Source organism: Rhinolophus ferrumequinum, chromosome 14 (genome assembly GCF_004115265.2).
Source record: "Rhinolophus ferrumequinum isolate MPI-CBG mRhiFer1 chromosome 14, mRhiFer1_v1.p, whole genome shotgun sequence".
NCBI lineage: Eukaryota > Metazoa > Chordata > Mammalia > Chiroptera > Rhinolophidae > Rhinolophus > Rhinolophus ferrumequinum.
The window spans coordinates 73,196,387-73,219,289 of record NC_046297.1 but is presented as its reverse complement, the minus strand read 5'-3'; the positions used below and the strand labels follow the sequence as shown (position 1 = coordinate 73,219,289).

At 64.8% G+C, this 22,903-nt stretch overlaps 5 protein-coding genes across 12 annotated transcripts; 2 read left to right on the top strand and 3 right to left on the bottom strand.

Annotated features, from left to right (window-relative positions):
* The first annotated feature begins 41 nt into the window (after positions 1 to 41).
* Positions 42 to 4,687, top strand: LRRC24 (leucine rich repeat containing 24). The gene is made up of 5 exons (XM_033126312.1): positions 42 to 171; positions 2,013 to 2,275; positions 2,407 to 2,685; positions 2,844 to 3,012; positions 3,677 to 4,687. Exons 2-5 carry the CDS (start codon positions 2,108 to 2,110, stop codon positions 4,579 to 4,581), a joined length of 1,521 nt encoding a protein of 506 aa, XP_032982203.1. The 5' UTR covers positions 42 to 171; positions 2,013 to 2,107; the 3' UTR covers positions 4,582 to 4,687.
* Positions 4,688 to 4,702: 15 nt separating this feature from the next.
* On the bottom strand, positions 4,703 to 9,020 carry LRRC14 (leucine rich repeat containing 14). Of its 4 annotated transcripts, XM_033126280.1 has the most exons (5): positions 8,939 to 8,979; positions 8,591 to 8,621; positions 7,069 to 7,422; positions 6,288 to 6,872; positions 4,843 to 6,204 (listed from the first exon to the last, which is right to left on the bottom strand). In XM_033126280.1, the coding sequence occupies exons 3-5, from the start codon at positions 7,395 to 7,397 to the stop codon at positions 5,637 to 5,639; spliced, it is 1,482 nt and encodes a 493-aa protein (XP_032982171.1). In that variant the 5' UTR covers positions 7,398 to 7,422; positions 8,591 to 8,621; positions 8,939 to 8,979; the 3' UTR covers positions 4,843 to 5,636. The 4 variants fall into 4 exon arrangements, with proteins under 4 accessions (XP_032982169.1, XP_032982171.1, XP_032982168.1 ...); XM_033126278.1 differs by lacking the exon at positions 8,591 to 8,621 and having other exon boundaries at positions 4,703 to 6,204; positions 8,939 to 9,020; XM_033126277.1 differs by lacking the exon at positions 8,591 to 8,621 and having other exon boundaries at positions 7,069 to 7,437; positions 8,939 to 8,981.
* A 146-nt stretch (positions 9,021 to 9,166) lies between these two features.
* On the top strand, positions 9,167 to 15,313 carry RECQL4 (RecQ like helicase 4). Its single transcript, XM_033126229.1, has 23 exons — positions 9,167 to 9,306; positions 9,371 to 9,404; positions 9,526 to 9,626; positions 9,856 to 9,996; positions 10,325 to 10,887; positions 10,981 to 11,080; positions 11,155 to 11,281; positions 11,402 to 11,506; positions 11,608 to 11,733; positions 11,810 to 11,902; positions 11,978 to 12,114; positions 12,427 to 12,510; positions 12,580 to 12,759; positions 12,831 to 13,010; positions 13,084 to 13,198; positions 13,299 to 13,564; positions 13,636 to 13,906; positions 13,980 to 14,109; positions 14,191 to 14,360; positions 14,435 to 14,615; positions 14,700 to 14,847; positions 14,932 to 15,040; positions 15,136 to 15,313. Exons 1-23 carry the CDS (start codon positions 9,223 to 9,225, stop codon positions 15,285 to 15,287), a joined length of 3,597 nt encoding a protein of 1,198 aa, XP_032982120.1. The 5' UTR covers positions 9,167 to 9,222; the 3' UTR covers positions 15,288 to 15,313.
* Positions 15,314 to 15,410: 97 nt separating this feature from the next.
* Positions 15,411 to 18,793, bottom strand: MFSD3 (major facilitator superfamily domain containing 3). 4 transcript variants are annotated; one of them, XM_033126315.1, is made up of 5 exons: positions 16,637 to 18,689; positions 16,214 to 16,445; positions 16,007 to 16,131; positions 15,833 to 15,942; positions 15,487 to 15,751 (listed from the first exon to the last, which is right to left on the bottom strand). In XM_033126315.1, the coding sequence occupies exons 1-5, from the start codon at positions 17,313 to 17,315 to the stop codon at positions 15,563 to 15,565; spliced, it is 1,335 nt and encodes a 444-aa protein (XP_032982206.1). In that variant the 5' UTR covers positions 17,316 to 18,689; the 3' UTR covers positions 15,487 to 15,562. The 4 variants fall into 4 exon arrangements, with proteins under 4 accessions (XP_032982204.1, XP_032982205.1, XP_032982206.1 ...); XM_033126316.1 differs by having other exon boundaries at positions 15,490 to 15,751; positions 16,214 to 16,361; positions 16,637 to 18,680; XM_033126313.1 differs by having other exon boundaries at positions 15,411 to 15,751; positions 15,833 to 16,131; positions 16,637 to 18,793.
* Positions 18,794 to 18,921: 128 nt separating this feature from the next.
* Positions 18,922 to 22,892, bottom strand: GPT (glutamic--pyruvic transaminase). 2 transcript variants are annotated; one of them, XM_033126325.1, is made up of 12 exons: positions 22,652 to 22,892; positions 21,475 to 21,634; positions 21,258 to 21,347; positions 21,078 to 21,186; positions 20,802 to 20,935; positions 20,413 to 20,656; positions 20,190 to 20,269; positions 19,982 to 20,118; positions 19,720 to 19,894; positions 19,454 to 19,609; positions 19,244 to 19,356; positions 18,922 to 19,173 (listed from the first exon to the last, which is right to left on the bottom strand). In XM_033126325.1, the coding sequence occupies exons 2-12, from the start codon at positions 21,598 to 21,600 to the stop codon at positions 19,083 to 19,085; spliced, it is 1,455 nt and encodes a 484-aa protein (XP_032982216.1). In that variant the 5' UTR covers positions 21,601 to 21,634; positions 22,652 to 22,892; the 3' UTR covers positions 18,922 to 19,082. The 2 variants fall into 2 exon arrangements, with proteins under 2 accessions (XP_032982216.1, XP_032982217.1); XM_033126326.1 differs by lacking the exon at positions 22,652 to 22,892 and having other exon boundaries at positions 21,078 to 21,148; positions 21,475 to 21,616.
* Between the last annotated feature and the right edge of the window lie 11 nt (positions 22,893 to 22,903).

Genomic DNA, 22,903 nt, shown 5'->3' with positions numbered 1-22,903 from the left:
CGCCCTCTGGTTCCGTCCGCGCTCAGGACGGAAGGCCCGGGCGGCCGGGCAGGAGGCGCGGGAACTCCAGTGCGCGTGCGCGAGGGGCGCCTGCCCCTCCCCCTCCCGGCGCTGCTCGGTCGGCCGGGGCGCCGCGGGCTCTGCGGGGGAGCCGCGCCGCGGGAGCGTCAGGTGAGGGGGCGCCCGACACAAGGTCAGCGAGTGTGGGGGCGGTATCGGGGCACCTTCCTGGGTCTTTGCTCAGCGCATACCGAGAAGGCCGTGCGACCTAGCGGGGACCACGCCCTGCCCTGAATGTTCCGCGATAGACCCGTGTTGCAGGGAACTCCGTGGGGGACCTAGGCACCCGGCTTGGGCCTGGCCCTGCGCCCGAGGGCGCCGCATGGCTTCCTCCCTCTCCACTCCATCCCCCTCACAGATGGGCGCCCCGGAGACAGTGACAGCCATCGCTGAAGCCCGTGTTTGACGCCCCGCCCCCTGCCCCATCGGATTAAGGGGTTATCCGCTGGGTAAAAGGATTTCTGGGCAGGCCTCCCCTGCTCTTCCTGCCTGGGCCCTCATCCCTGCCCAGGCCTGCCTTTCGACACGGACTGGCATCTAGGGGTGTCCTGTGAGCTGCAGTGCCCTGAGTCCTGAGGAAGAAGCCAAGCACCTTCTCTACTTGAGAGGCCCGGAGGCTGGGTGGGCGGACCCCGGGACAGCCCTTTTGCTCAAAAAATGGATGCCAAGGGTCCAGAGAAATCCCCCAGCTTCTTGGGGTTCACACACATCCTGAGACACCTGGGAATTGCCTCTGCCTGGGCCAAAGCTATTCCATTAAAACTTTTGCTGTGCCTACCTCATCTCTAGTGACTTTAAATAATCATGAGTTACACCTTAGGGCAAGATTTAAACAAACACCAAAGTTACTTGGTACCTTTCCCCATGACTCACTAGTGGGGAGACCTGACGAACAGGCGGGTGTTCAGAGTGGGGACCATTTCAGGTGGGGCTTGAGGCTGGGTGACAGCACACCCTCAGCCCAGGTCCCCACCTTTAAAACTGGATTCATTATACCTAGAACTAGACCCGGGTCTTCCCATGTCTCTAGGATCACAGTTGCATGTGCATAATCCCCCACACACTACACCTTCCTGTACAGTCCGGAAGGTCACTGTTGAAACTACACTAGGAAACCAGTTGGTGGTTCAAGACTCTTCTTTCACACCCCAGCCATTCCCTGGCCCAACCAAGCCCCAAAGACAGGCACTTGTGGGGGGGCCAGCATGAATAACATGCCCATAGCCCCTGAAAGGACTTTCCTACTGTTTGCTTCATTCTCCCAATTCTCTAACAAGTTCCCTGAGAAAAAGCCCTCATTCCCACTAAGGTGTTCCCTCCCAGCAGGGCAGGGGCTGCACAAAGCTGTGCCTTGATGTGGCTGGTGGCTCCCCTATGGTCAGTCCTGCCCTTGTCCCCCATCAAGTCTCAATAGGTGAATCCCATGGTGGGGGACACAGCATGAGATGTAGGGATCAAAGGACTAGACAACACTGGGTGAAGGTAAGGCGAGGGCAGGGACACTGAGTGTGGGGCCTCAGGCCTTGTCCTGGGAGCACAAAAGGGCCTTCTGCTCTGGAGTCTGTGCCTTACGAGATCTCGTGCCCCGCCCCAGAGTGAGGAGTCCACGTGCACAAGGGGACATGTGAGCCCAAGCCTGCTCTTTCCCTGCTGACCCGGACCTCACCACCCACATGGTCTCGTCTATATCTTGCATCAGCCTCTGCACCCCAGATCCCCGCAGTGACTGGTTGCTAGAGGGTAGACAGCCGTGCTGCCCAGACGTCCACGTGCCTGAGCAGGAAGCCTCAGTATCTGGCAGGGGCAGGGGCAGGAAGAGCAGAGCATTGGCCTGGTTTTGTAAAGGAAACGAACGTTTTATTTATCAGTCTCTTAAACTGATTTGTAAACTTTCAAACATTAGACATGAGGTGAGCCTCCATCCATGCCCTTCCCTGGCTCTCAAACATTAGGGGCAGGCTTCAGGAGACACACCCCACCCGGGCCGACTATACTGAAGTTGGTGAGGAGGCTGCAGCTTCTTGGTCCGCAGCTGGACCCACGGGAGATGGCCCCGGGGTCACCAGCACTGCTGCTGCTGTCGCTGCTCTCACTGCCTAGTCTCTCGCCCGGCGCCACTGGCTGCCCGGCGGCCTGCCGCTGCTACAGCGCCACGGTGGAGTGCGGGGCCCTGCGGCTTCGTGTCGTCCCGCCTGGAATCCCGCCCGGGACGCAGGTGGGCACTGGGAGGGGCCGCCACGACAGGAGGGGTGTGTGTGAACGTCCTGTGGGTGGACGGGGCCCCTAGGCTAGAGGGAGACTCCCTCGGTGGCTGGAACAACCGCCCTCCCTCCCTCTGGCCTGCAGACGCTATTCCTGCAGGACAACAGCATCGCGCGCCTGGAGCCAGGCATCCTGGCGCCTCTTGCCGCCCTGCGCCGTCTCTACCTGCACAACAACAGCCTGCGCGCCCTGGAGCCAGGCGCCTTTGGTGCGCAGTCACGCCTGCTGGAGCTGGCACTCACAGGCAACCGGCTGCGTGGCTTGCGTGTGGGTGCCTTCTCCGGCCTGGCCCAGCTGCGCATACTCTACCTAGCTGGTAACCAGCTGGTGCAGCTGCTGGATTTCACCTTCCTGCACCTGCCGGTGAGGGGGTAACGGGGAAAAGGGGAGGGGTGTTGTGGTACTACAATGCTCTGCAGGGCTGCAGTAGTGAAGGGGACAAAAGTCAGCCCACCCTAGCCTGGTAAGGGGACGTGTCCCGGAGGGCCCCTTTTCCTGATGATCTGCTGTCCTTATTTCAGCGACTACAGGAGCTGCACCTGCAGGAAAACAGCATTGAGCTGCTGGAGGACCAGGCCCTGGCTGGGCTCTCATCCCTGGCACTGCTGGACCTCAGCAGGAACCAGCTGGGCACCATCAGCCGTGAGGCCCTGCAGCCCCTGGCCAGCCTGCAGGTCCTGCGACTCACAGGTACCTCTTTCGGGGACAAGGGGTCTCATGCACGTATCTTCCTTGGCCACAGAGGTGGCAGTAGGGAGTAGGCCCAGGTGTGGAGGGGCCTCCGATGACAGGGGCTCTGAGCATTCTGGAAGGCTACACCAGCAGGAACCATGATAGAACCCTGCTAGGCACCGGGGTGCTGGTAAGAGCACAGCTTGGGGACCCTGTGTAAGGAAGACAAAAAAGGTAGAAGTCCCTGAACAGACAATACAGAGTTAAGGGGCTTGCATCCTTTGGAGGCCATCAGAGGGCAGGCAGGCAGAAAGTGGCAAGACGAGACCAGGACTAGGGGCGTGTCCGGAGGACCGCACCTGAAGACAAATCTGACAAGATTTGCAAGGTTTCAGGGCTGGCGAGGTGTCCAGGCGGTTACCAAGCTTCCCCCAACCTAGGGGGAGAACCTGCAGGGAGAGACTTCAGAGGCAGCAGCTTCCTTGGAGATGGCTAAAGTGAACTGAACGTGCATCACAGAGCTAAAGGGTGAAGGAAGAGCCTGCCCACACCAGTAGGGTGCAGAGGTCCCCCGCTCTGTGGGAGGTGGCAAAGGAGCTCCTGCTCTGGGCAACAGAACCCCAACTTACAGGCTGTGATCTGGGGCCACCCGCGCTACCTGCCCACCACTCTCTGCCCACAGAGAACCCATGGCGCTGTGACTGTGCCCTGCTCTGGCTAGGGGCCTGGATCAAGGAGGGAGGCCAGAGGCTGCTCAGTCCCAGGGACAAGGTTATGTGTGCAGAGCCCCCACGCCTGGCACTTCGGAGTCTCCTGGATGTGTCTGGTGGTAGCCTCATCTGCATCCCGCCTTCTGTGCACGTTGAGCCGTTGGAGGTGACAGCCAACCTGGGTGAGGATCTGCGGGTTGCCTGCCAGGCTTCAGGCTACCCGCAGCCTTTGGTAACCTGGAGAAAGGTGGCCCAGCCTCGCGAGGGACACCCACCGGCCCAGGCCCAGCCAGAAGGCCGGGCGCGGGGCCCAGGCGGACACGGGGCCTCCGACACGGGCAGCGGCATGCTGTTCCTCACCAACATCACCCTGGCGCACGCCGGCAAGTACGAGTGCGAGGCCTCCAATGCTGGCGGCGCCGCCCGCGTGCCCTTCCAGCTCCTGGTCAACCTGTCCCGGCAGCAGCAGCTGCAGCTGGCACCGCCGCCGCCCCCGGAGCCCCTGCACGAGGCGGGCAGCATGGCTTTCCGCGCCCTGGGCCTGGCCACGCAGACGACCGTCGTTGCAGCCATCGCGCTCCTCGCCTTCACGGCGCTGCTGCTGGCGAGTCTGATTTGCCGCAGGCGCCGCAGGCGGAAAAAGGCGCCGGGGCCACCAGGGGAGGGCGCGCTGTTCGTCAACGACTACTCGGACGGGCCCTGCACCTTCGCGCAGCTCGAGGAGCTCCGCGACGAGCGGGGCCACGAGATGTTCGTCATCGACCGCTCCAAGCCGCTCTTCACCGAGGGTCCGGCCGAGTCGGCCGAGGGAACCGCGCCGGGGCTCGCACAGGGTCTGCCGCTGCAGCCACCGGCCGCCTACGAGATCCACTGTTGAGGGGCGGGGCGGGCGGCGCGTGCTGATGACGTAAGCCCCGCGGATTGGCCGGCCGATGGGTTCGCCTCGCGCACGCTCCGGCGCGGTCAGTAAAGGGTGGAAGCTGCGCAGTGTGCGTGCGGCGAACAGTGTGTGGGCTCTGGGGGCTTCAGGGGTGGGGCGGGGCGCGAGTGTCTGCAGACCCCCAGCTATGCAGACAGAAACCCTGGGGTGCAAACGGAGGATGGCCAGGGAGGCTGCTGACAACCCCACTGAGACCCTCCAGAAAAGACCCCTCCTAGAATCACCCCGAACGCTAGCTCTGCGGGGCCTGCCTCTGGCTCTGCAAGCCCGCTGGAGGAGCTTGGGCGCCAGACTGTGGAAATGCCCAGAAGGGCTGTGCTGCTGGAGGGTCCTCAGCGGGGGAGGAGAAGGGGCAGCAGACCGAAAGACATGTTAGCCAGCGGCCGGTACTTGGGCGACAGCACAGCCAGGATGAGGCACTCTGATCCATTAGGACAGAAAAAGGAGTCACAGATTTAAGTTGCAAACACACTGCACGTTTGTGCCCTAATGACACCCTCTGGCCCCAAAGCATGGCCGACTGAGTCTCCCGGGTGCCAGGGCAGGGAAAACCGTGACAGGCTCCGGACAGAGTGCTTGAGGACCCAACCCTGCTTGAAGCAGGCCCCTGTCCCAACTTCAACCCCAGAACAATTTGCTCTCGGTAAGGGCCCCAAGAGAACACCCTCCCTCAGCTCAGAGCTGAGACCCCGGGAACAGTCTGAAGAGAGGGCCAGGGTACCAGAGGGCAGCCAAACTAAGCAGGGCTATGCAGGCCTGGAATCTGGAGCCCAGGCCCACAGACAGCCGGCCAGTCAGGGGAGCAGGTGCAGGACAAGCTGCACAGGACACTGCAGAAAGCACAAGGAGGAGCTCAAGGTGCGCCCAGGAACAAGGAAAGGAGAGACCAGTGCCTTCGTGCCAGGGTCCCAGCCGAGGCTCTGCCTACCCAAGGGGGGGCCTCCAGCAGCCCTGGCCCCCGGGACAGCCTGTTTCTCACCCATAGCCCGAGGTCACAGGCTGAAGTAGTCTGCAGCCAGGCGCCCGTAGATGTCCGTGGTCCAGAGCACATGGGCACGGCCTGAGGTCAGCAGCAACTGGTGCAACTCGGCCTCCACACGGGCGAACTTCTCCTCGTTGATGGAGGCCTCCAGCAGGACGGAGGCAGGTGGTGGCCAGGGCAGGCCCTCGTAACAGTCCACAGGGAAGGGGTGCACTACTGTGCGCAGCTCTGCCTGGGCCGCTGAGTCCCGCAGGAGCTCTTTGAGGCCCGCCATGGACAGTGGGTTGCCGTATAGGCCGAGGTAGCGGAGGCTGGCGCAGCGCGTCAGCACAGGGAGTGTGGCCAGCAGCTGGGTGTCGGCGAGCTGGCACTCGGTCAGCTCGAGGTGCAGCAGTGTGGCTGCTGCCGCCTGCAGCAGACCCTGGAAGGGCTCCAGCTGGCTGCCGGACAGGTCGTTGCCACTCAGGTCCAGCTTCTTAAGGTGGACAGCATGGGGGCTGCGTGCCAGGAAGCGCAGGTCCTCAGGAAGCAGAGCGCAGAAGGCCAGCTCCAGGCTCTCCAGCGGGCTCTGCAGGGTGCTGCAGGGGAGACGGGGTCACAGACAGGCAGGGCCAGGGGCGGGTCTGGGGGGAGGGGCAGAGCAGCAGTGGGGCCCGCCCACCTGAGCAGTTGGTCCAGCCGTCCGGAGAGGAGAGAGGAGCCCATGCTGAGCTCCCGCAGGCGGGTGAAGCGGCCCATCTGGGCCAGGAAGTAGCGGAAGTTGTCCTCACCGTCCACGGAGGGCTGCCGCGAGTCCCCATGCACGTAATGCAGCCGCAGGCTGGCCAAGTGCTGAAAGCGGGCCACATGAGGGATGATGACAGACAGACCGCGCAGGCCCAGGTTGTTGAAGCGCAGGTCCACGCGGCGCAGGCAGCCCGCGTCCAGGAGCTGCAGCAGGGCCACGGTGTTGCGCATGGGCAGGTCCTCTGCGCGCAGGTCCCGGCAGCACAGCCGCAGTGGGCTGCCCACGCTGCTGCGGAGCGCCTCCCGCAGGAACGCGTAAGAGGCCCGGTTCACCCGCAGGTCCACACGCACCTCCACTGGCACGGGGGCCAGCCCGGGCTCCACAGCGCCACCCTGCTGCTGTGCGATGCACGTGCGGGCCACGGCTGCAGTGCAGTCCCACATGCTCATGGTGCCGGGGTCCTGCTCCACACCGTCATCCAGGAGGCCCGTCAGGTCCAGCACCCGCAGTGCGTGCTTCCTGGGAGCACAGATGGGCTGAGGCAGGTGAAGAGCGGGCAGAGCCCACACCATTCCCAGCCACCTTGGCACAGAAGCAACATCCCTCTTCCTGCACTGAGCTCTGACATCAGCCTAGAACTTCTCAGGGAACCCTGTTTGCACCACCATCACCACCCCTGTCCCCCAGGCCTGAGGGCTCCTCGGTGAGCTCATACCTGCAGAGGGGCTGCGTGCCGGCCTCAGTTTCTGGGGTGTGGAGCCGGGCTGTGAGCCCCAGGATCACGGCCTGCATGCTCTCTGTGCTAGGCCGCTCCTGCAACAGGGCCCGGCTGCAGTGCGTACACTCCTGCAGCAGCTGTTGGAAGCTGAGCAGTGGGAAGGGCCACGTGTGCACCAGCTCGCGCAGCACGACAGTCTTCTTGTCCATGAAGGCCACCTTGAACAGCAGGGGGAAGAGCTCGCGTGGCAGCAGGGGTAGCGCCTGGCAGGCAGCTGGCTGGCACTGCAGCACCTGCCGCGTGCTCAGGAACACAAGTGTGTGCATGGCGCTGGGCCAGGCACGAGGCCACCTGCAGGGAAGGGACCTTCAGCGGGAAGGACAGACCCCAGGTCACCATCTGGTCACAGACCCCTCTACACACTGGTGGTGGGACAGCCCATTACAGTGGCTGCCACTACTCCGAAGAGCAAGAGCTAGATGTCTAGCAATGGCTTGGGCGGAGTGGAAAGGGGGACAAGGCCACCCCCTAGTTCCCACCCTCCAGAAGCACTGGGGCCCCTTGAGGGAAACAAAGCCATGAGAGCAGCACACGATAGCATGGCAGCAGAGGACCAGCCCACCAGGATGTGCTTTTGACCGCTGATGCTCTGCAGTGCCCCCCATCTTATACCTCACGCCTCCCGAGTCACAAAGCGGCTTTAATTAGAGATCCTCTCTTCCTCAAAAGTAGAATAAGGCTCCAGCCCCTCCCCCCAAGGCACTAGGGGAGGAGATACCGGGGAGGGGCCTGGAAGCTGCATCACAATTCCCTCCCCTGCCCTCCTCAGAGGCTCTTGCAGGCCATCGGCCCCTGGATCCCATGCAGCACTGCAGAGAGTGGGTGGAAGCACAAATGCACCTTAACACCAGGGCAGGTAAAAAGGACCAGGACCCAGGGACAGAGCCCACATGGCCTGAATAACCCAAGCCCTCAACATGAGCCCCAGTCCTAATTACTATGTCAAGTAGCGTTGCCAAGCATAGAGATAGAGAAAAAACAACCCTCACCCACTGAGGGCCTTGTCACCTATCTAAATGTCTCCCTCCTCCCTGAAAAACCATGTTGAGAGACCAAGTTTCAAACCCATGGGTTCAGAAGATCCCAAGCCAGAGACTGCTCAGATGGTTAGAAGCAGCTGCCAACGGGGCATCCAAGTTGAGAAAGTGCACACAGAATACCCGGTGTCAGCTCTGCTGATTTCAGTAACAGCAAGAGTTAGGCGACTTACTGTGCGCCAGGCACCTCATCCCCAAAACTGCCTCCCGGTCATCCTCCTGAAAACAGATTAGAAAACTAAGACCTACACCTTCCCCGACTAGAGTCGCAGCCTGGGTGATGAGCTCAGGGTAGCGGGCAGTCTGGCTCCAGGCCTCACACACAACATTAAGCCCTTAGAGCACCGGTTCCTGAGAAGCCCCGGACGCCAAGCCTCAGCCTCGCTCTGCCTGGGGACAAATCTCGCGAGGACGATTCATACCTCGCTGTGACAAGACAGACCAACCGAGCACCTGTCACGAGAGGAAACGAAAGCAGCCAGTGTGGTCACTGGGGGAGGAGCCTCGATGCGGTGGCCGCCGCCCCCTCCCACCGGCCCGCGGCTCCCTGCGTTTCCGAAGACGCCCCCGCACGGCTCCTCCCGGCTCCCAGCCGCGAGAGGCACTCAATCCGTAGCCCTCTGCCTCCCAGTGAGTCGCCCCCCGGGAACGAGGCCGCTCAGCCGGCGATCCGGGTACTTCCCCGCCCCGCAGCTACACCGCCCGGGCTCTCGGCAGGGTCAAGAGTTCGCGCCGCCCCGCTCCGTCCCCAGCAGGCGGCCCGCGCTCACCCGGGGGCCTCCTTCCCCCGCAGCCGCCTCCACCGCCGACGGCCCCGCCTCGCCGTCCGCCGCGCCCCGCCCAGCGCCGCCGCGCGCCGCGCGCCGCGATGACGTTTCACCCCCAATTGGCTGCCCCGCCAGGACCCCGCTGATTGGCTGTCCCGGCCTGGCGGCCGCAGCGACGCCCCACCTCCAACCGCGCTGAGTGCCCCCATTGGCTGGCGACCGGCGTCACCCTCGCGGCGGGAGATTCACGGGGCGCGGGCGCCAAGCCGGTCGGACGGGCGCGCGCCATGGAACGGCTGCGGGACGTGCGGTTGCAGCTGCAGGCGTGGGAACGCGCTTTCCGGCGGCTGCACGGGCGGCGGCCGGGCCAGGTGCGGGCTGCTCGGGGGGCGGGGGCTGAGGGTGCGGACCCCAGCTGACGCGCTCCCTTCACAGGAGGACGTGGAGGCGGCGCCCGAGGAGACCCGCGGTGAGCGCGTGGGCGCTGGGCGGAGGGAGCGGCGGGGGGACCAGGAGCAGGGCCGGAGGAGTGAGGGAGCCGAGCGGGACCCACCCGACCCCCTAATCCTGACCCCTGACCCCGCCCCTAGCGCTCTACCGGGAGTACCGCGCCCTGAAGGAGACCCTGGGCCAGGCCGGCGGCGTTGGGCCCTGCGGCACCGTGCAGTCGCTTCCGGCGGCAGCGGAGGAGGTACCCGGGCCCCGATACCCCAACCCTCCGGTTTAGCTTCCTTTTGTATGGCAGAGCCAAGAGGAGTCGTGGCCAAGCCTCGATGGAGCACTGAGCCTGGGGGAAGGACTGCATAGGGTGAAGGAGGGCCAGGCCCCCCTCCAGGTGTCCGAGTGGCTGGGGCGAGGTGCTGAAGATCCCTCTGCTCCACAGCAGCCTTTGCTTGGTCTGAGCCCCACTTCTCCTGCAGGTGCTGGAGCCTAGCTGCTGGGGGTCCCACCTGAATCGGGCTGCAACCCTGAGTCGCCATCCTGCTGCAGGGCCAAGTCCTCGGGTGTCTGGGCAGGACTACGGGGAGAGGCTGAAGGCCAATTTAAAGAGCACTCTGCAGGTGAGCGGTAAGGGCCGGGTTGGTGGTCCAGCCTGGGTCCAGTATTGCCTTCAGCCCAGGGTCAGGATCCCCAGACACCCCTTCCTGTCAGTCTCTCTGCACGTGCACATGCTTGCATTAGCCCACGTGTGTGCTTCCAGCATTAACTAGGGCGCAACTTCTGAAAAGGGTTCAGGGCAGTGTCTGCTCTCAGCTTCCTTTCTCTTCCAGCCTCATGCTTCTCACCCTACCCCACTGTTGAGGGTGGGGACTCGGGGAGGTTTCAGAGTCTGGGTCTGCCCAGGGCCTGAGTTCCTGCTTGCTGGTTTGTCTGTCCTCCCCCTTGCAGGCTGGGCCAGCACTGAGTCGCATACCCCGGCCTTCACGAAGACCCTCCCCAAAGATGCCTTCCCTGGGGCCACCAAGTGCACGGACTCCCACCATCTCTCCAGAAGAAGTCAGTGAGGGGCTCCCCCAGCCTCCCAGGCCCCAGCTGAGGCAAGGCCGGCTGCAGCAGCTGCGGGCATCACTCAGCCTGCGGCTGGGCTCCCTAGACCCTGGCTGGCTGCAGCGATGTGACAGTGGGACCCCAGAGGCCTGCCAGCCCATTGTGGGTGCAGAGGAACCACAGCCTCTGACTTCAGGTGTCCCGTGTGTTCTTGGTCCCAGCGCTGGCCTCGAGGCACCTTTACAGGGCTCAGAGGCTCCGGAATCAGTGCAGGGAGCTGCAGCCAGTGCAGGGAGCCCCCCCCATGGCAACAGTCAAGGCAAGAAGCGGAGCCGGAGTGGGGAGCTAAAGGGGAGCCCTGCCCAGGCCCAGGAGGACAGCAGCCAACTGGGACCCCTGCCTGAGAGCCCTGGGGATGCGGCGCTTGTGCAGGCACAGGCCCCCCGCGGCCTTGCCGTCTCCAGGTACCACAGCCTCAGCCTCCCAGCAAGGTGGCCTTGAGTGGGGCCAGGGCAGGGAGGGCTTTGGTCATGTCCCCACCTGTGTGTACCTTCTAGGCCAGCCTCTTGGGACAGAGGTAATTACGTCCGGCTCAACATGAAGCAGAAACGCTATGTGCGGGGCCCGATCCTGCGTGGCAGGCTTCTCCGCAAGCAGGTGAGATGGTGGCAGGCGCATCCCTCACCCCTCCCAGGTCTGGCCTTGTGACACTGCTTTGTGGCCTCCCCCAGGTGTGGAAACAGAAGTGGCAGAAAAAACAGGAATGTTTTAGGGGTGGTCAGCCCAGAACCACAAGCAAGGATGCTTGTTTCCAGTGTGGGCAACTTGGCCACTGGGCACCCCAGTGCCCCCAGTCAGGTGAGCCCTCAGCCCTGGGTAGGGGGTTGGGCTGACACTGCTTAGAGGTATTATGCTCTTTGGGATGGGGACAGTGAGGCTTCAGAAAAAGGCCCCACTAACTCCCTACTCCTGGCCCAGAACCTACCGTGGCCCCCAAGAAGGACGGAGACAGGGACGGGCAAAGCCTGCCCACGTTGGAGGAAATAGTCCAGAGGACGGACACTGCCCACTGCCAGCTGCCTGGTGAGTGGAGGGGTGGAGGAGAGGTGACCAGCGGCCTTCTTGCTGGAATGATACCAGCCCAGCCTGGAGCTCCCACACCACCCTCTCCTGTCTGCCCCAAGCAGGTGAGAAAAACACAGAACCTGCTCAACCTGAATTGCTGGAGCCTGTGGAACAGCCTGCGCCACCTTGCCCGCCCCTAGCTGTGCCACCACTCTACCTGCCAGGGCCTTCAGGACAGGTGGCAAGTAAGCAGACATGTATTAGCCTTTCCTAAGGGGTGGGGTGACTCGGGGCCATCCTGACCAACCTCTGTGTCCACAGAGACGCCAGCTGAGGTGTTGCAAGCCCTGGAGCAGCTGGGCCACCGAGCCTTCCGCCCTGGACAGGAGTGCACGGTCATGCGCATCCTGTCTGGTAAGCGTTGCTGCCGTGGGGTGGGGGGGTAAGGCAGGGTCACAGAGCGGCGCTGCTGACCTCAGGCCCACCTAGGCATGTCCACGCTGCTGGTGCTGCCCACGGGTGCTGGCAAGTCCTTGTGTTATCAGCTCCCTGCGCTACTGTACGCCCGGCGAAGCCCCTGCCTCGCACTGGTCATCTCTCCTCTTGTCTCACTCATGGACGACCAGGTGTGTGGACAGGACCCTCGGCACAGGTGGAAAGCAGGAATAGGCACCCATGAGGGCAGCAGGGATGTGGCTGGCCAGACTCCGGTCCTCCCCCAAGAGGAGCAGCACTGGGAGGGGCATACCCCCAGTGGGTCCTGTCTGCTCCCCTTGCTCCTGGGCCCAGGCCCATAGGTGGTTCAGCTCTCAGGGCTGGGGTACAGGATTTGGGGGCCTGGGTGGACGCGGCGGTAGCCGTCGTGCTGAGCAACTTGGACAGGCATTTGGGGAAGAGCCATGCCAGGTGGCCTGCAACAGGCTGTGCTGTATCTGCAGGTGTCCGGCCTGCCAGCCGGCCTGAAGGCGGTGTGTGTGCACTCAGGCCTGACCAGGAAGCAGAGGGACTCGGCCCTGCAGAAGGTGAGGGGCCTCCCGGGGTGGGGTGGCGGGCGGATCCCTGGGCTGTGGTCCTGACCTTGCCCTCCCCAGGCTCGCACAGCCCAGGTGCATGTGCTGATGCTGTCACCCGAAGCTCTGGTTGGGGCTGGGGCAGGAGGCCCTGCCTGTCTCTCTCGGCTGCCCCCGGTCGCTTTTGTCTGCATCGACGAAGCCCACTGTCTCTCCCAGTGGTCCCACAACTTCCGGCCCTGCTACCTGCGTGTCTGCAAGGTGAGCCTGGTCCAGGGCACTGTGGCACAGGCCAGGCAGGCAGGCACATCCTCACTGCCCCTTGTATGCAGGTGCTGCGGGAACAGCTGGGTGTGCGCTGCTTCCTGGGTCTCACGGCAACGGCCACTCACAGCACTGCCCTGGAAGTGGCCCAGCACCTGGGCATAGCTGCAGAGGCTGTTCTCAGAGGATCAGTCACCATCCCCACCAACCTGCACCTCTCTGTGTCCATGGACAGAGACCCAGACCAGGTAAATATGCACACCAGGGCCTGGTAGAGGCCCTGCCTCCCGATTGCCCACACTGACCACTGTCTGCCTCCAGGCTTTGGTGACACTGCTGCAGAGTGACCGTTTTCGCACCCTGGATTCTGTCATCATCTATTGCAACAGACGACAGGACACTGAGCGTATTTCTGCCCTGCTCCGCACCTGCCTGCGTGAGGCCTGGGCCCGGGGGTGGGGCCAGGAGGTGGGGGCGTGGCTATGCCTCAGACCCGCCCCCGAGGCTCCGCCTCCACTGGCTGTCTTTACCTACAGGGCGCGGCGCCCAGGAGGCCTTGGTGGAAGCCTACCACGCAGGCATGTGCAGCCAGGAGCGGCGGCGGGTGCACAGAGCATTCATGGAGGGCCAGCTGAGGGTAGTGGTGGCCACGGTAGCCTTCGGGATGGGGCTTGATCGGCCAGACGTGCGGGCTGTGCTGCACCTAGGGCTGCCCCCGAGCTTCGAGAGCTACGTGCAGGCCGTGGGCCGTGCCGGGCGTGACGGGCAGCCTGCACACTGCCACCTGTTCCTGCAGCCTCAGGTGTGTGCCCGCCCCGCCCAGCTCCCCCGCCCCCTAGCGCTGGGCCCGGCGCTCACGACTGTCTTATGCAGGGCGAGGACCTGCGGGAGCTGCGCAGGCACGTGCACGCCCATGCCACCGACTTCCTGGCTGTGAAGAAGCTGGTGCAGCGTGTGTTCCCGCCCTGCACCTGCTCCCAGCGGATCTCGGAGCAGGCGGGAGGAGGGAGCCCCCAGAGGTGCTCTGCGAAGTCCCCGCAGGAGGCCCAGCAACCCAGCCGCGAGCACACAGCCCGGTGCCCAGGCCACGAGCGAGTCCTCCCCGTGCAGCCGACAGTGCAGGCCCTAGATATGACTGAAGAGGGTGAGAATCCCAGAGGATAGTGGGGGCGGGGCATCCCACATCCCACGACCCCTGAGCCGTGTTCTGCTCCCAGCTATTGAGACCCTGCTGTGCTACCTGGAGCTGCACCCACAGCGCTGGCTGGAGTTGCTGCCACCCACCTACACCCACTGCCACCTGCGCTACCCTGGGGGCCCCACCCAGCTCCAGGCCCTGGCCCGCAGGTGAGGACGCATCCTACCCCAGGCTGGGGACAGGGACAGAGGCCCCGGGCTGCCAGTCACTCGTCCCTTCCCCTGGCATAGGTGTCCCCCCCTGGCTGTATACTTGGCCCGGCAGCCGCCTGAGAACACAGGTCGGGGAAGCAGCACAGTGGAGTTGGACATGGCTGAGCTGGTGGATTCTCGGGGCTGGGAGCTGGCACCTGTGAGGCGGGCCCTCCAGCAGCTGCAGTGGGACCAGGAGCCCAGGACAGGTGCACCCACCCCCACTCTGCATGTCACCACCTGCCCGTCCACCCTTCTGCCCACCTGACATGCTCTCTGGCAGGTGTGCGTCGGGGTTCAGGGGTGCTGCTGGAGTTCAGGGAACCGGCCTTCCACCTGCACAGCCCCGGGGACCTGACAGCCCAGGACAAGGATCAGATCTGCGACTTCCTGTACAGCCGTGTGCAGGCCCGAGAGCGCGAGGGTCTGGCCCGCCTGCGCCGCATCTCCCAGGCCTTCCACAGGTGCAGGGGCACAGCACAGCGTGGGGTCCCTCGTCCCCCCCCCCCCCGGGGCAACTCGCAGTTCTGACTGTTCGTCCTCCACAGTGTTGCCTTCCCCAGCTGCGGGCCGTGCCTGGAGCAGCCGGACGAGGAGCGCAGCGCCCGCCTCAAGGCCCTGCTTGGCCACTACTTCCAGGAGGAGGGGCCGGGGGACATGGAGGACCAGCGGGACCCAGAGCCGGGGCAGGCCATGGTGCGTGCCAGCCCTGCGGGAGCGGCAAAGGGCCTGGGCCATGAAGCTCAGTTCCGCCTGACTGCACCCCCTCCCCACATGTAGTTCCAGGACTGGGAGCCCCAGATCCGCAGGGACATCCGTCACTTCCTGTCCTTGTGGCCAGAGCAGCGGTTCTCAGGCAGGGCCGTGGCCCGCGTCTTCCACGGCATCGGTGAGGCTGGGAGGCCCAGCCCCGACCGGTGTGGGCTGGGTGCCCTCTGGGTTCCAGGCGATGGTCCTCAAGCACGGGTCTCTGTTTCACTGCAGGAAGCCCCTGCTACCCGGCCCATGTGTATGGGCGGGACCAGCGTTTCTGGAGGAGGTACCTGCACCTCAGCTTCCATGCCCTGCAGCGCCTGGCCACCGAGGAGGTCCTGCTGGGGGTCACTGACTGCCCTGCCTCCACGTCACAGGCATGAGCAGGGCTGCGTCACAGTGGACAGCGTCAGGTGCAGCTGCTTATCGAGGCAAAGACAAAGGGGCGACTGATGGCCAGGACAGTGAACCACCCTGGGCAAAGCCCACCGCCAGGAATGTGGGGATGCGGAGGCCGCAACATGCAGAATAAAAGATGCTCAACTTGTTTTTAGGGACCCTCCTTTCCAGTGCCCACAGCCTGAGGACACCACATGTCCCAAACAGACACAGCTAGGCCACTTGCGCTTGGCTTTATTGATCAGTCTAGCCACCCAGCTCAGGCCAGGGTGCTGGAGGCCAGGATGTTGGGCGCCAGGCCCAGGTACACGATGGGTGTGGCTGAGAGAGCAAGGAAGAGGGAGAAGCAGAGGGGCAGCCCCAGGCTGTCGGCCAGGGCTCCTGCCAGCGCACTCAGCATCAGCTTGCCCAGCAGCTCCAGTGTGGCCAGGAGGCTGTAGTGTGTGGCCTGGGGTGGGGGGAGCAAACAGGTGAGGACCTGCTGGAAGCCCAGCCCTGCAGCCCCTGGCGTCCCAGCCCCACCTCTCACCTGCAGGGCACTGGGTGCCAGCTGGCTGCAACGCATCATCAGTGTGAAGGTGGCAGTCGTGACCAGGCCACCCAGGAAGTGCTGCAGGCACAGGCTCAACAAGGCTGCCCCTGCGGGGACTGACGTCAGCAGGGCGCAGGGCCCATGCTCCTCCCCCCATGGCCAGCCCCTCACCTCTCAGAACTGTGCCAGGGCCCAGCCTGGCCCCTGGGGTGTCCAGATAGAAAAGTAGGGTAGTCTGGCAGGCCAGGCCCCCGAGACGGAACCGAAGCACTGACCTCAGCAGGGGCAGCAGCTGCCTGGCATGGGGAGATGGCAGGTCAGGGTGTGGGGCAGATCAGAGGCTGAGCAGGTGGGCCGGGCAGGCTCAGGAAGGCTCACCAGTGCTTGGCCAGCAGGGCCCCGCCCAGGGACGAGCCCGCAATGGAGCAGGCCACAGTGCCCACACCGTTCCACAGCCCCAGCTCCGGGGTGGAGAAGCCTTGATCCAGCAAGACGAGTGGGAACAGGCTGCCAGCACCCTGCTCTCCTGTTGGGAGAACGTGAGCAGCGCAACCCTCATGCCTCCACCTGGGGCCTCCTGCTCCCCAGCCAGGCCACTGCCCTTCCTGTCCTGGGAGACAGCGTTAAGGGCGTCAACCAAGCTCGGGGGGTGTGGCTGGAGCTCAGACTGGGCGAGGAGCTAGAGCTGGAGGACAAGGAGCAAGGTGCTGAGGCAGAGCCAGGCTGGGCTCCAGCCTGCAGATCATACCCAGGAAGAGGGCAGACCCCCACCCCTGCTGTTGCCGAACTCAAAAGCCTCACCAAGCTTGTAAGTGATCACGAAGCCTGCCGTCCACAGGGTCCCAGACACGGCCAGCAAGTCTCCAAGGTGCAGGGTGTGGGGGGGTGGTTCTGAGGCCGGAGGCTTGGGAAGCTGTTGCAAGACAGGCGCTGCCCAGGCCAGGACAGCAGCCAGCCAGTAGGTGGCAGCGAGGAGCAGAAAGAGCAGGGACCAGGAGAGAGCCGGCACAAGAGCCAGCAGCCCTCCCCCTGCCACCACCGCCCCCAGCTTGTAAGCGACCACCTGCACGGTGTTGCCAGGCCCCAGCTCAGCGGGCTCCAGCAGCTGCACGGCCAGCGTGTCCAAGGCTACGTCCTGCACGGCTGCACCCAGGTTCAGCAACAGAAGCAGCCCCGCCACTGTGACAGGCAGCCCGGCCTGGCCAGCTTCAACAGGAGGCAGGGCTGCCAGCAGCCCACACACCAGGCCCAGGGCAGCTGTGCTGAGCGTCAGCCAGGCCCTCGGGGAGCCCCGCGTGTCCACCAGTGGGGCCCACACCAACTTGAACAGCCACGGCGCGTACAGCACTTTGGCCAGGCCCACACGTGTCAGGGAGAGGCCACCAGCGCGCAGCAGCATGGGCAGCAGGCCAGACTGCAGCCCGTAGGGCAGGCCCTGCACCAGGTAGAGGCCGGCCAGTGGCAGCAGCTTCCGGCGCATGGTCAGCTCTCCGGCTCGGCCCGGGCCCAGGCCCTGGTAGCCGGAGCTGACTGAGATCAATGCCGGACCTGGGGTGGGATCCGGAAGTGGCACCCAAGCGGTGCAGAGCGGTTCCACGTGTGGTCTGGTCCGGTCAGGGTGAGGTCAGGGATCACACGGCAGCATGGCCTTTGGACTGTACCAGGCGGGGTTAGGGTTGTACTGGCTGGCGTCCGCACTCGCGCCCTCGGATCCTGGGGGCGCTCGTCCTCCGCGGGACCGCAGGCTGCCCTCAGCTGCCGGTACCGCTCAGCGGAGTACGCGGGGCCATAGAGCACCCGAGCGGGCCAGAGCGCCGGCAGTCCTCGGGCGCCCCCGGTGGCCCACCTGGGTGCTGCCAGTGAATCGCAGACATAGGCCGGAGTGCTTCGCGGGGCCGCCATGGGCAGCTGTGGTGCCAGGGAGGGCTGGCCTCGAACACAGGAAGTGGCCAACCGGGACCCATACTGGTCCCTCCCTGGGTTATCAGATCCGGCCCCCAGACCACCTGAACCCAGACCCTAACTCTCCAGAAGCGCTTCCTGGGAGTCTCCCCAGCAATCTTCTTGGTGGAGCTGGCCTCTTAAGGTTCACTGCCTACTACTACAGAATACGTCTGCCCCTAGCCCCTCATCTCTGCTGAGTCGCTTCCCCAGGCCATGGAAGGCAGGTTTGTGGAAAGGTCAGGGCCCAGCCTCAGCCAGCTGCTGCCTTTGATGCCCTCTAGTGTCCAGTGACAAGGGCCAGGAGAGCCTGGCCAGGCAGGCCCTGCCAAGAGAGGCCTATCCAAAAGGGAAGCTGATTGTGGGGTCTCCTGCGGCCCGTCCTGTCCAAAGCTGTGCCCGTGGGGCATGGCCCGTGGGTGAGAACGACCTCCTGAGTGGAGAAACTGCTGGAGCCTCTGCCAGCACTGTCTCCAAGGCTGGGTCCTTAAAGCTGCTCCAACCCTGTGCCCACCTGCAGGCATTTGATCCAATGACTCCTTCAGCTGTGCTGCGGCCATGGTTTCCTATCATTTCTACATAGTTTGGAGGCCCAAGTCTATAAAATGGGGACTACCCTGCCTACCTCCACGGATCATTTGTGCACTGACCCACAACAGTGTCTGGCGTGCGCACAGTAGGTGCTCATCTGTGTTCCAGGGGCAAGGACACAGGGATGACCACCTGCCCCACCTGGGGCCTCCAGTCCAGTTCTCCCCAGCCTCTACCTGCTTTTCACCCACACCTGCCCTCGCTGCTCCAGCTTGGGGGGGGCTTCTCCTCCCTGGCCCCAGCCCAAGGGCTATGTTTGCACTGGGATGTCACACACACACTACACTTCAAACAACACAGACAGAGCGAGACCCACTTGTCCTGTTCCCATCCCTTCTCTTGGTGGGGCTGCACCAGCAGGGGCCCCAGATAGCAGTTAGGAGAACCAAGATTTCATCCTTGAGCCCACGGAAGGCGCGCTGGAACTGGAGCAGGTCACGTCTTCTGGAAGCACTCCTTGACCACTCCTGATGGCAGACCAGTGTTCCACTTAAGGCTGGGTCCCCAAGCCAGCACTGAACCCCAGCACAGAAGGACAATCAGGAGACAAAGGCGGAGGCGGTGGGCAGGCCACCGAGCAGTCAGGCGGCGCCAGAGCTTTATTAGAGGCCTGCAGAGAGGCAGGGGCCCAGCCCCACAGGCAGCAAGTCTGGAGGGTTCCAGAGGCCCAGGGCACTGTCAGTCCAGGGTTGCCCAGCCTTGTCCCCGGCAGTATTTAGGAGTACTCGCGGGTGAACTTGGTGTGGAACTGGCTCAGCTTCTCCAGAAGGGGCCGCAGCTTCTCCATGGGGGGCAGAATCGTCATTCTAAAAGGGGGAGGCAGGTAAGCGGAGGATTGGGGGCCGCCGGGGCGGGGCTGTGCGGGTCGGGCCTCACCGGAAGTGGTAGGTGCCTTCGCGCTGCCCGAAGCCGCTGCCAGGCACCACGCAGATGCCAGTCTCCTCCAGGAGGCTCATGCAGAAGAACATGTCAGGGGCCAGGCCCAGCTCCTGGGGTCGGGCGAGGGGCGGGCCCAGCGGTCAGAACCGGGCTCCCCAGCCCCGCCCCTCACCCCCGCGGGCCTCGCCCCGCCCATCCACACCACACCTGAGCGCGCTGCACAGCGCGCGGGGGCAGCTGCATGCACGGGAAGGAGTACATGGCGCCCTGCACCGGGTTACAGCGGATGCCAGGAGCCTCGTTGAAGACCTGCTCCGTGAGTTTGGCCTTGGCCGCCAGCTCGGCCAACACCGCCTGCCTCTCCTGCGGACCGAAGGCCCGTCAGGCCAGGCCGGGCCGGGGGGCGCCGCGCCCTCCCCCACTCCTCGCCCGCTCACCGCCCCAGCCGCCCCTCCACACCCCCTCCTGGTTACCGTCTGGAACTGCGCGAAGGAGGGGTCCGAGGGCTCGGGCGGGCTGACCGCCACGTGGAGCAGGACCTGGCCGGGCAGAGGTGGGCACAGCCGCACACTCATCAGCTTTTGCATCTGCTGCTGCACCGCGGCGTCCATGTTCACCACCTCCACGTAGCCACCGCGGAACCCGCACCTGCGGACACGGGCGGGCGTCGGGGCAGGGCCGGAAGAGGCGGCCAGCCGGGGTCTGCGAGCACCCGCCCTCCGGGCCCACACGCACTCGCCCATGTAGCCCTTGGAGATCGAGTGGAAGGAGGCTAGCTCCTGCTGCGCCGCGTACGGCGGCCCCATCTCCATGAGCACCTTCTTGAACGAGTGGAACTGCGAGCCTTCGGCATACACGTTGTCCTGGTATACCTGGACGGGCGACGGCGTCACGGGAGGCGCCCGCTGCTGCCCCCGCCCACCCCATGCTCCCCTGCCAGCACCTCATCAGCCATGAGGAAGAGGCGCTCCTCGAAGGCGAAGCGGATCACGGCCTCGATGCACTCGCGGGTCTGCACCTGCCCTGGGGCGCAGGGGACGCGGCACGTCTGCGGTCAGTCGAGAGCTCGCACTGCTCTCCGCCGGGCGGCGGGGGGCAGGCTGACCCAGGTGCCGCGGGGCGGGGGGCGGGGCCGGGAGGGGGCGGGGCAGGGGCGGGCGGCGCACCAGTGGGGTTGCCGGGGTTGATAACGCAGAGCGCGCGCGGGCGGCAGTGGTCACGCGCCTGGCGCAGCGCGCGCCTCAGCTCCGCCACGTCGAGCGCCCAGGCTCGCTGCTCGTCCAGGTAGTAGTCCACCTGTACAGCGTTGAGCTCAGCCAGCGCGGCCGAGTAGAGCGGGTACTGAGGGATGGGGATGAGCACGCCCGTGCGCGTGCGACCCTCGCCGGACACCAACAACTTCAGCACTGTCTGCGGGCGGGATGGGGAGGTGGCGTTGGCGGGGCCAGGGGCTGCATCGCCCCCCGCTCCCCCGCGCCGCTGTGCCAAGAGGAGCCAGGCTCGCCCTGCTGCATACAAACAGCCACGGTGTCCCTTTGCCCTGGCCCCGGCCTACCACTATGGCGTCGCTGGCCCCCGTGGACAGGAAGATGTTGTTGGGGTCCGCGGGAATACCTCCGTCGCGCCGCTGGATGTACCGCGCCACATCCTCGCGGATCACCTGGATGCCGGAGCTGACGCTGTAAGCCCCTGGGCCAGGGGGCGGGGGAGGACACGTGAGGTGCTCTAGCAGCCCTCCCGACGAGATCCTCCCCTTCCAGCAGGCTGGCCCACCCCTCTCCCGCTCAGCCTCCCTGCAGTTCCTGCCCCTCCCCCGGGTTCTGGCTCTCACCTAGGCTGTGGCCCCCGCAGGCCTGCAGGATGCGCTCCGCCCTTCTCTTGGCGTCCGCAGGGAAATCGGGGCTGTTCAGGAGGTCCGGGTGGACGCAGAGGGCCAAGACCTGGGAAGAGTGAGTGCTGAGGCCAGGGCACTGGGCTGACGGGAGGGGCCCAGGAGCAGTACGAGCCTCACCTGGCGCAGGAAGGTAATGGGCTTTTGCCCCATGGCCTGTGCATCCCCGATGTTGGCGCGGACAACCTCAGTGAAAGGTTTCTTTATGCCCTGGGAGAGTGGAGGCAGGACAGTGACAACGGGCCTTATCACTCCTTGTCCCATGCGACACTGGGGATGGGGCTGACTGGATTGCTCAGGTGTCACCTGGAGGGCAGTGGGGGGCCCAGGGCCATACCTGGCGCAGCTCCTGTTCCAGCTCCAGGGCCCGCAACACGATGGGGCCACGAACGGCATACTCCACCCTCCGAACACATAGGTTCATGGTGTTCAGCGTCAGCACCTTTTCCCTCACGTCGTTCATTGCAGCCTGGCTGTGGTCACCTGCTCTCAAGGCCCTGCTCAGACCAGGCAGGAAGGAGGCTTAGGAGATGGCGGGATTCAGAAGTGGGGATGAGGGCAGCTGGGTCCAGGCTCAGTGGACGGGGCTGGGAAGGAGGAGTGTGGGGAGCGAGTTCAAGGGAAGAGGGCACCCTCTGCACGGCAGCCTGCTGGCCCCACTGAAAGGAACAGCAAAGGCTGAAGGAGGAGCTGGGGCCAGCGGGCTCCGCCCCACCCGTCGGTACAGCTCTGCCCCAGGGAGCCACAGGGACTGGATGAGTAGGCAGGCGGGGCTTGGGGCAAGGCCCAGTGTCCCCATGTTGGGAGCAGGAGACCCACATGGGGGGTAGGGACGCACGGAAAGTTCAAGAAGCTCCGAGGGACTGTGTCCGTGGGAGGGGAGATGGGCTGAGCGTCTCTCCGGTGGTTGGAAGAGGTGGGCAGGCTGCGCTCCAGGGGAGAATGGAGCCTGGGGCCTCAGATTTACCCCAGCAGGGCTCAGTGCAGACAGCCCTTTCAGGCCCCCATCTTTGCTTGGGCCAGTCTCCCAGGTAACTGAACAAGGCCTCAGGAATCCTGGGGGTGTCGGGGGAGGGGAGTGAGGCGCTCCGACAGGGGGGCTCCATCCGGCCCCTCCTGGGCTGGTGGCCAAGGCCCATGGTCTGGGAGAGCCCTATGGCTGGCCCTGGGGCCCGAGTCCCTGGGCTGGGGTGTTGGCGGAGGGCCCCTGGACACCTCTGCTGCTCTGCCCTTTCACCAGGCCAACCTGGGGCTGCCCTTGGGGCAGCACCACATGGCAGACAGGGTGACCTAAGCTCTGCTTCCCACTTGCTCCTGATTGGTGGGGAGAGTGGGAAGCCAGCAGTGATAGGTCCTCAGGGCCCCACCTCCACAGGGCCTTCCCAGGAGTGGCAGCCAGCTGCCCGCAGGCAGGACAGGCAGGCATCAGAGGGTCGGCTGGCCCTCTCGCTGGGCTGTGGCCTGAGGGGAGCCTTGCTCCTGCCGGCCAAGAGCCCAGGCAGCTGGCTTCTCACCTCACACCTGTCCACTCCGCTGCCACTTCTCTGCCACTCCGGCCTCCCTGCACGCTGGACAGCCCCTCTGGCCCCCAGGCAAGAGCACCGGTTAATAAGGGCCCAGCCCCAGGCGGAGCCAGCCTGGCCCGCCTCCTGGCAGCAGGGCCCAAGTGGCAGTGTGGTGGCAGGTGGACCGTGGGCAGCTGCACCGCCCCACACACTAAATTTAACAAGCAGCCTACCTCTGGCCCTCCCCCAGGTTGGACACCC